The sequence below is a fragment of the Athene cunicularia genome, assembly GCF_003259725.1.
Source record: "Athene cunicularia isolate RWA chromosome 3 unlocalized genomic scaffold, athCun1 chr3_part1, whole genome shotgun sequence".
NCBI classification, from domain to species: domain Eukaryota; kingdom Metazoa; phylum Chordata; class Aves; order Strigiformes; family Strigidae; genus Athene; species Athene cunicularia.
Genome location: NW_020799097.1, coordinates 24,519,541 through 24,530,191, shown reverse-complemented (window position 1 = coordinate 24,530,191; position 10,651 = coordinate 24,519,541). Strand labels below are relative to the sequence as shown.

At 36.0% G+C, this 10,651-nt stretch overlaps 1 protein-coding gene across 1 annotated transcript in view; it reads left to right on the top strand.

The window, feature by feature from the left end:
- The first annotated feature begins 5,744 nt into the window (after positions 1 to 5,744).
- The window catches only part of CSMD1 (CUB and Sushi multiple domains 1), a 1,016,265-nt gene continuing 1,011,358 nt past the window's right edge, over positions 5,745 to 10,651 (top strand). The window contains exons 1-2 of the mRNA XM_026844050.1: positions 5,745 to 5,801; positions 5,880 to 6,157. Of these exons, the coding sequence (XP_026699851.1) occupies positions 5,745 to 5,801; positions 5,880 to 6,157 (335 nt within the window). The remainder of the gene's footprint in view (positions 5,802 to 5,879; positions 6,158 to 10,651) is intronic.

Below are 10,651 nucleotides of genomic sequence, written 5' to 3'. Positions count from 1 at the left end.
TGCAGACCAACGTGGTAAAACTAAAAATTATTCCTCTTCTGAACAGAGCTGGAGCAAGAAGCCTGCAAGAGAGCCTTGCTGGACCAGTAGATATTCAGAAAATAAAGGGAAGATTAATGAAGACAGCAAAAAATACATGTTTTGTAATTCCCGTGCCTGAACTGTTCTCTGTGGAAAATTCCTCAGTGCATCTGTTTAAAGTTCAAAAATTAGTAGAACAGGTTATGGAACAAACAGACAAAATAAGCAGTAATGTCACAAGCACCATGTGGTATCCAGAGTTTAAAAGACAATCAAGGAAAAAAATTGCTGCACTGCGAACGTAATTGCCAGCTTCAATTCACCTGAGATGCCCATATTTAAAAGGAACCAAGGGGATTTAAGGAACTAAAATCTGGAACACCTGAATCGTAAGTTAGGAAACTATTAAAGAAAATATTTACTCGACAAATGGTTAAATATGATAGATCGAAGAAGACTCAAGGTTTTATTTTAAAATTATATGTTTTTCAAACCTATTGGAGTTCTTTGAGCAAGTCAGCCTGAATGTGGATAAAGGTGATAAGAATTCCAAAAAGACATTGAAAAAGGCTCCCCAGTAAGGACTGTAAAGGAAACAAACCAGGTAGGGCATAAAGAAGTCTATACATTGCTAAAAGTTTGTCTAAAAGTTGTGTCTCAGGGGTAGGAGAAAATGGCCATTTTTTACAATGGAAGGAGTCATCATGGCATCCCAGAGAGATCTGTGCTGGCATCTGTGTTGTTCAGCACACTCATAAATGATCTGCAAAAGGGGGTAAGCAGTGAAGTGACTGTGATGATGGGAAGTTATGAGTTAATGAAGATGAGGACCAATTGTGAAGAATTACAAAAAAGGCCTTATGTGACCAAGTAAGGAGATGTTGAATTAGTTGTTAAAATTCAGTGTAGATGAATGTGTTGTGATGCATATAGTTATAAGCTGTGGGAAACCTACAGGGGGGGAAAAAATGCCAAATGTAAAAATGCTAATGTAAAAATGCCAATGTAAAATGACAGGCTCTAGCCTCCCTCTAATTCTGGAGGAAAGGAATCTTGGTTATAATACATAGTCCTATAAAGATGTCAAGCTAATGCTTACCTTAGCAAAAGAAGAGATCAAATTAATAGGATAACAGAAAAGGGTTTAAAAATATCACTGTGTAAATGATGTGTATACATTTTCAATATTACAAGAAATTCTGGTATCCCTGTCTCATGAAGGGTATAACAAAGCTGCAAAAGGTTCAGAGAAAGGTGATAAAATGGCTGTAGTACAAAGAACAACTATAAAAAGTAGAACTTTTGTACTTGGGAAAAAAAAGCTGGGACACAATAAAGGTCAGTTAGATGGTAACTGGCATAGAAAGCATCAGTAAGAATCATCTGTATGTTCACTCTTCATACAAAAACTTAGTGGGGCATCAAATGAACCTAACAGATGGTAGCTGCTGAACAAAGACAAAGAAGGGTTTTTCATGTTTTAGGGTTGCTTCTACAATACACTAAAGATTCCAGAAGTTAGTACAGACTCAGGGGGATGACTGGAGGAGTTCATGGAAAAGACATTTATCAAGGGCTGTTAAACAGAAAGACGAGGCTAGTGGAATGTGTTCCTTTTAAGAAATCCCTGAGATGCAGATCTTGAAGGAGATGGGAGTTTTCTGTGGAAGTCCTTCCTAGGTACCTCCTTTGGCTTGCTGTTGAAGATACGAAGCTCAATGAGCTTTTGATCTTGCTGAGCACAGCTGTTCTTATTAAACTTACTAATAAAACTGTAACTCATATTAGAATTTGCTTTAAAGAATGAGAGAGAGAGTCTTGCTAGACGTCTCAGCCTCACTACTAGTTGCTGAGTTCCTCTGTAGCTGCAGGATGGAATACGTTACTCACAGTCACAACAAGAATAAATGTGACTTCATTTTTACGATCATGATTATTCAAAATATCTTTAGCATCACTGACTTTGCTGTAGTTAGTTTTGATGCATTTTATACTTTGCTTGTTCAAAATACATATATCTTGCAAAAATTGCTTTCTATGTAACTATGTATATGTATGTATATACATATACATCTGTATATGTGTATAACTGTATCAGTCTTCCACAGACTACTTTATGAATTACATGAAGATAAGTGATTATCTTTTTGCTTGTTTCTTGTAGAAGCATTTGAAACTTGAAAAAAAAAAAAAAAAAAATCACTGAATCCGTACTTTGTAAGTTCTAATTATTAGATACTGTTAAATGGGGGTGTGTGTGTGTGTGTGGTGTGTGGGAACGGGATGATAAACATAGTTATGATAAGTATCGAGGCCCAGGAAAATACAAGTAAAATTTTTAGAAAATTGTGTAAGTTTGTATTTTGTGAGGCTTATTCAAAATCTTATGGCAAAGTAGTACTTAAATTATACTGATTCTTATTTATTCTACTACCCATTTGATCTCAGCATTTAAGGTAACAATTGCAGTATTCTAAGTTGTGTGGTGAGCTCGCATTTAGGGGTCACAACTGAAAAATGTTGAGCCTGAGCAGGTCCAAACAGAGCTGGTATGGGGCATGCAGAGAACCTTCCTAAGATAAAATAAGGCTGAAATCAGTGTAAATTATTTTCAACTACAAACCAAGAGCATCAATTTTCTTAAATTACACTTTTTATATAATAAAGTTAAAATAGCTGTCCTGAAATATCTTCTTACAGACAACATCTGACAGAAAATTAATGCTAACAGCATAGTTTATATTCATATAAACAACTGCGGTGTCATACTAATAAAATTTTGGCAGTCTAATACACCTTTAATATTAAAATAATTCAGTGTACTGATATTGTACTCAATCAGTGGCGGCACATCTTGTGAAAAATGGCAAACTTTTTTTATTTGACACAAGAGCCAGAGCTAAAGTGAATTGTATGGGTAGATCTTTTTAGGGTGTATTCAGTCATATTCAGCCTACCTTCTCTTCTGTGCTTACATTCAGCCCACCAGAACTACTTAAGCTCTGCTGATATTCATATTATTTTAATATTTTCATGTCAGGATGTTCAGTTTCTTTACTTCTTTGACACTCTCTGACTTAAGGCACCAATAAGAAACAAAGTATACCTAATTGATCTCATCGGTGTCCTTCTTCTGCTCTGTGGCGTCTCTGAAGTCAGAAACTTCATTTTTTGTTGGATATTGCATTGCCAACTCTTGTCTAATTTGCTGCCACCTGTCACACATAAGTCTTTTCATTCCTGCTCTCCAAGTACATCCTCCTACTGAATCTCTCTTAAGTGATTTGATGCTGAATTTCCTCCTTGGCAGAGGTGTAACATTTGACAGTTCTGAAGGTTTTAGACTTACATATATTGACAAATAGGTATTAAACAGATAGCAGCTGATCATTTTTCCCAAATACTTCTCAGTTAACATGCTTCATGTCTTAGCCAGGCAGGGACAGATCTAGAAGGATGTCAAGTTTTCCAGGCCTGCACAGGTCTTAAAGTCTCTTTGTGTATTTCTTAGTTCAGAAGTGAGATCCTCTTTGCTGTTGACAGTGTGCAGCAATGAGATTACGGGGAGTTAACTGTGTTTTAAATTTCTTCAAGGATTTTTATTGGGGTTTTTACTGAACACTAAGTAAATAATATATATATATATGCATATAAAATTAAGAACAAAATTAAATAGCATTTCACAGTAGTAGTTTTTCTTTATGAGTCTCATTTTGTCCCATGTTTCATGAGTACAAAGTGAATAGGCAGCATGTTTATGAACAGTTTCAGAGCTGGAGGGTTATATACAGGAGAGCAAAAGCGAACCGGAGAAAGAAAGGGCTATGGGTGGTAAGAAATGCTTAAGTTAAACAGGGGTCAAATGTTGACTGCCTTATTTATCATTAGTGTTTGTTTATTTTCCAAGAGAATAATGCACAGTAATTGGAATCTACAGTAAGGAATATAAAACACTTTTTGAAATAAAACTGTTAGCAATCACTGACAGTTGCAAAAACTTTTGTGAGTAGGTAGCAAGTGCCTCTGTAAGGAGGCTGCTGAATTATAGCCATTTTGGGGATGGGAGGGCTCACTTACTACCCCATCAATATTTGGCCTTACTTTAAGCCAGCTGTAGGGTTCCTTAAGAGGCTGGAGAGGTAATTTGTTTGTCTCCCTGGAAATCAGAGATGTAGTTAACATATTGTATTTACATATGCAATTGCACGTAGTGTATTACATACTTTATACGTCAGAATTACAAATTTCTGCTGCTAAAAGTTGGTTCTGTCTTTGATAGATTTTAGACAAATTGCTAACTTGCACTTGATAGCTTTCCTCTTTCAAAGAAACCCTTTCCCACCAGAGTGGTGGGAAGGCTGCTGTGCCGCACAACTTGCAGGGGGTACTTGATTTACACAAACCAACTTCTGGATTTTGGAGACATGAAGTAGCTCGTTAAATTATTAGGGAAGTGGGCTGTCACTATAGTTAACTTTTCTGTTTTCAGAGCATTGTTTCTGTAGTAATTAAATTATTTTAAATTGCTTGTGACACTTGTGTGATATTGCCTCTGTGGTTGTAGGAAGTGGAATACAATGCAAAGCATCTGCAAGAACACTGACTTGTTAGAGTGAACAGTGCATAGCTGCAACTTTCATGCTAAATTCATGGTGTAATAGGTTCCTTCTTCAGCAATGTTTAATAATACCAATGTTTTATTAAACTAATGCAAATCAATTCACAGATATACTAGAGAAGATTTTTACTATAAAGGCCTCCTGAATCCCCATAGCCTTTTTATCTCTTCATTAGAGTTTTTGTTATATTTGAAATTTAGTAGAAAATGATTACTGATTAGTTCTTCAGATTTAGCAGAAAATCCCTTTTATTAAATCAATTTTATTAAGATTTAGATACCTCCCACAAGCATTTGACAGCACTGCTCTGAAGGATTCAGTCTCAGAGACCTGCTGCTGGGAAGTTAAAAATAAAATTGCAGCCTGAAATACTTCTCTGGTTTAGGTATAACAATAAAATGCTGGAATTATACTTGTTCTGAAGTGCTTTAAATGCATGTAGTAATCCAAGCATTACAGTGCACAGAATGTCCTTAAACTTTTCTCTGTTCAAATATTTCATTAACTCTTCCCTCCAGCTCTGAGCCGGTACCACTGTTGTAGGTGGGATTAACAAATTCAAGTAGGAAGTTAGCAAGAGTGTGCACTGTAAATCAGGGTTTCTTGCTGAGGACTTTCCATTAATGAGCTACCATACCCTTACAAGGTCTGTAGGATGTACAAACCACACACAAATGCCTGCTGAGTAAACGCTTAGTGTTATTTTTAAAGAGTCCTAAATAAATAAATTAAAAAAAAAAAAATTAACACTTTCCTGATCACAATACACGTCATTAAAAATTTTACACCAGAGAAATTTTACTGTGTTTTCAAATTATAAAAATCCTAATGTTGGTTGCAGTGGATTGTGTAATAAATGTGCATCTACATTTTGTTTTCCGTGTTGAAAGTATGTTTCTGAACAGCAGAAGCTCTAATACTTTAGTATTTATATAAAGCTTTGTAAATGGCATTCACCAAAAAGCTCTGAACCCTCTCTGGCATTAAAACTGTCGGTCTGTTGAATTTATGGCATCAAGACTAATGCTTAAAGTTTCACATTTGGATTAATAAGTCATATGTTGTTAATACTACATAACCTCAAATAATGATTCATTGCATAAGATGGTAGGTATCTCCGAAAATCCAGCAATGGGGGTTTTGGATCCAGAAGGAAGAATGGTATAAATGCAGTTTAGGTGTTTGTAATCTAGAAAAAAATAATATAAAAATAAGATTACATGCAGTTACTCTTGTAAGCAAATATACTGGGGGAGGAGAAAAACCAGCAAAATACATGTTTTCTGTTCTTCTTTTTCAGGTCAGAATTGCGGAGGCTTAGTACAGGGACCAAATGGTACTATAGAAAGCCCTGGATTTCCTCATGGTTATCCAAATTATGCAAACTGCACGTGGATCATTATCACAGGAGAACGTAACAGGATACAATTGTCATTTCATACTTTTGCCCTCGAGGAAGATTTTGATATTTTGTCAATTTATGATGGACAGCCACAGCAAGGAAATTTAAAAGTGAGGTAAGGTAGCTTTTCTTTCTTTCTTAATTTCTTTCTGTCTCTCTTACTCTTCTCTCTTTCTCTCCTGAACTCCTGATGATATGTTACAATAAAAAAAACCAAGGGGATAGCAGTGGCTCCAGATCTCAAAGCAAAGGATGTTAATCCAAGATTCAGGTCTTTATGGCCCTAGCTTGTTCATCAGTGGCATCAGTTTTACTTAAAATTTGCACAGTTCAAGGACAGTTTTGGTTAAAGACTTCAGCACAGCACAGGAGTATCCAACATTGCAGTAGCTTGTTTTTGTTTATCTGTGCCCTGACGGAATCCAGATTTGGCCCAGGGATCCGTTCCTGAAGACACTGTTCCCATTTTTTGAAAGAACTCTTACTGAGATCATGCTTTAATTTTCTACCATGCCTATGATATTTGAATTAGAGGATGGATGTGCTCCTTGTGCTAATAGCGTCCTAGGGTCTCTCACCAAATGTGGCACAGAAGTGGTGGGCATTACAGTACTTTGTGTGAGGCACAGTCTCAGTGAGTATTATGCAACCTCTGGATATGCTTGTCAGATTTCTTCCGGGTGACTATTGCCTGCCTTGCAGATGAGTTAATCTGTAAATTGTTTGACCTTGCCAAAACTGAAATTCTTCTCCATCTCTAAGTAAATACAATTATTAAGCAATTAGGGACCTTTAAAGGTCAGAAACTGGCATGTCTTATATGTCCAAATACCACTGAGGTTACAAAGAGGCTTTATGTAAGATATTAGATCTTGAAGCTTTTCACAACTTCAGACTTTGGTGTGTTAGTTTCAATGTTGTCTTGTTTTGTGCTCCGCGGTCACTTGCTGGATCTGGACTGCAGAGTTGGAAAGCAAACACCACTATTGGTGCTGCTCTGTCATTTTCTGTTCAGACATGAGATTTATGGAGTATCGTAAAACACTGCTGTCAGTTCTGTTGTCTGATTACTCTTTTACATGCTGTTGATTTACTGTATATTTACAGTATACTGCTAAAACAAATGTGGGAACATCACCAATTTGTTCTGCACTTTAGTGGGTATCATCACGTATTTTTCACAAGAATAATGTTCTGACTGATTGTTGACTCAGTTCAAAAAGTTTTGAAAACTGTGGAAGGTGGTACACAGATACTGATGCTTGAGTTGCAGTGTATGTGCTTCATTTACTGTACTTGTATCACCTTTGCACAAGGATTGATTTTTTTTTTTTCAGTCAAATGCTTTTATTATTAATAGCTAACACACCTGCTTGTTTTGCACTAATCTGTTAGTAGAAAATTGTTTCAAGGACAAGTGCCAACTGATATTCTGTGGGTATGAGCATAGAAGACAGAAATTCCTAAGTACAGTCTTGATCCCAATTAAGTCACTGTAATTGCCTCTGAATTCAGTAAAACAAGGATTTAATTTCCAACTTTCAGCAGTGAAACAGGTATTTTATTAATCCTCTTCTTTTTGCTAATGTTACCTTCATGAATAGTATTCTAAGGAAAAAAAAAGCATTTGTTGTCTTTGCAGCATGCAGAGGTTAAAAAAGCTGAATGACAAATGTCTGTTGACATGTCTCATACGCTGTGACAACACCTTTTTTGCACAAAGCACATTCACAGGTGCACCCCTCAACAATTGCACATTTCAGAACAATTAACTCAGCAGATATTGGTAAATTATAGTCTTGTTTTTTTAGCTGACAGTGAAAATGCAAGAGAGCATCTTGGAACTTCTGCTTAAGGGTATGCTTTTTTTTTTTTCATAGATAAAAATACATGATTAGATTTTGGGTAATTACATTCCTTTAACCATCGTGCAAAATCTGGAGGTTTTCCTTAAAAATAGCTGTATAACTATATAGCTTTCACAAACTATAATAATTAAGTAACATTAAACCCATATCTTTTAGTTGCTAGAACAAAATTGGATAAAAATGAATAGTATGTTCAACTAGTTTACTGTGCTGCCTGAAAGAGCTTTTTGTATGCTGAATGTGCACCGGGATACTTTCTCTGCATATTGATTGTAAAATCCAATAAAATAGAAACATATATATATATATATATATATATATATTGTATTGAAATGATAAGGGAAAACAATAAATTTTTTTAAGCTGTTTGTGTGGAGGAAGAAAAGAGAAACAGATAGTTGTAAGAGGTATATAAACTTCTTTTAATGCATTATTGAAGCATATACAGACTTAAGTGATAAATTACACGTGGTAGTGATCTTAGACTATTGTAAGCTATGTTATGAGGAGGATGAGAAGTAAGATAGTAGCAGGAAGAACAATGTAAACAAAAGATAAGGCACTAAAAAGTGCTATTTTACATCTTCATATTTTTCTAGATAAAACCCAACTAGCATTCTGTCATTCTGTATAATTACTGAGATCTGCCATCAAAAATTCTCCTTAAAAAGATTGTTACTACTACTTTATTTTTATCACTGTAAAGTTCACAGAACACAAAACAGGTTTTGAGATTATAATATAGATATGTTTTATATATGGGAAAACATAATCCAGGAGTGCAGCACAGGCTGGGATCTACTGGGCTGTGAAGCAACTCTGTGGAAAGGGACCTGGGGGTTCTGGTTCACAAGCAGCTCAATATGAGTGAACACTGTGTTGCTGCATCAGCGACAGAGAAAGCCAACAGGATGCTGGGTTGCATCCACAAGGGCATCACCAGCAGAGATAAAGCAGTCATTGCCTCACTCTACTGAGCCCTTGTCAGGCCACACCTGGAATACTGTGTTCAGTTTTGGCTCCTGCCATACAAAAAAGATGTGGACAGGCTGGAGAGGGTCCAGAGGAGGGCCACAAAGATGGTCATAGGACTGGGGAGCCTGCCACATGAGGAAAGGCTGAGAGAATTGGGTTTGCTCAGCCTTGAGAAGAGAAGGCTCTGGGGAGACCTCATCACTATGGGCCGGTATTTAAAGGGTGGCTACAAAGATGGAGACTGCCTTTTTACAAGGAGTCACATGGAAAAGACAGGGGTATTGGGTATGAGTTACTGCTGAGGAGATTCTGATTGGACACAGGAGGAAAATTTTTCACAATGAGAACAATCAATCACTGGAATAATCTCCCCAGGGAAGTGGTGGGTTCCCCAACACTGGACACTTTTAAGATTCAGCTGGACAGGGTGCTGGGCCATCTTGTCTAGACTGCTTTTGCCAAGGAAGGTTGGACCAGATGATCCTTGGGGTCCTTAACAGCCTGATATTTTATGATTATATTTATATATATATATAAAAGGAAAAGTGAAATTTTAAGTCTAATGCTACCTGTTATGATAATGCTTTGTAGGGTACTGTATGTTTGTTTATACAATTAAAACTCAAGATAGATAATTAATTTCACCATATATTATAACCAAAACACATGTCTCAGTTCTATATTATTGAAACAGAACTTATTGTAAAGTTTAAGTCTTGCGTTATCATTTGATGGGGAAAGACTTCAAAATACAACAAAATCCTAATTAAGCTGGGAAAAGATGTAAAATATATTTTATATTTGCATTTTAAATTTTAAAGGAGTTGTCATTTGGTATCAGCACACAGAATTCATATGGATTAAATTCTTGTGAAGAGATCCAGATGTGGTGCACTGAGACAAGGAATTTAGTACTCAGTTGTATTCCTTGTAGATTGTTTCCCTAAGTATACCCTCAGTTAATTTCAGTAGTTCAGATGCTAGCAAATATTTATTTTGCCTTTTTTCTTTGTTGTATGTGTTAGATATAATGGTAATTGATAATATTTTCAAATAGAAACGAGAAATGTATCCATAGGACAGGAGTAGGGATACAGGCCAGCTCTGAAGAGTCTCAGTGAATAGGCAGATATGAACTGAAAATATTGACCTATTCACTTCTGTACTGCCAATAAATACATTATCTGCCACAAGCAAGTGAATTCAAAACAGACATTTCAGGAGTTTATGGTTTTCAAAAGTCATTTCAGGGCTGGTTATACTACATGCTTATCTTCTACAGCTGAAAAGAGAAAAATGCTCACTACTCTAAGCATAAGTCTTGTTACAGTATTTTTTTCCTATATGCAGAATTCCTGAATAGGAGTTTCACTGAGAGTCATGGGGAAACCATAACAGGACTGGGTAAATAGGAGTGCCTGTATCAAAACCTCTGTTGCTGAAGAGTTTAGGTGGGGTGTGAGTGAGGTGTTAAAACCTTCGAATGTTACACAGGTGGTGAACTGAGATTTGTAGGTGTGATTATCTTCATCTCAGTTTATGGCCTGAGATTTCACATTTTTTCTATGTCAAATACAGGTAAATGCTGTAATCTCTGTATTACAGTGTCTGTTGGTAAACATTACTTTTTTAGTATCATGCACTTAGTTTACTTATGGTTTAGTTAAGGTCTGTGCAATATACTCTGGAATCATCTTTTTCAAATAAGCAATTCAATCTTACAGACAGTCCTGAGAAACTCTTAAAAACTGATTCCAAGTAATATT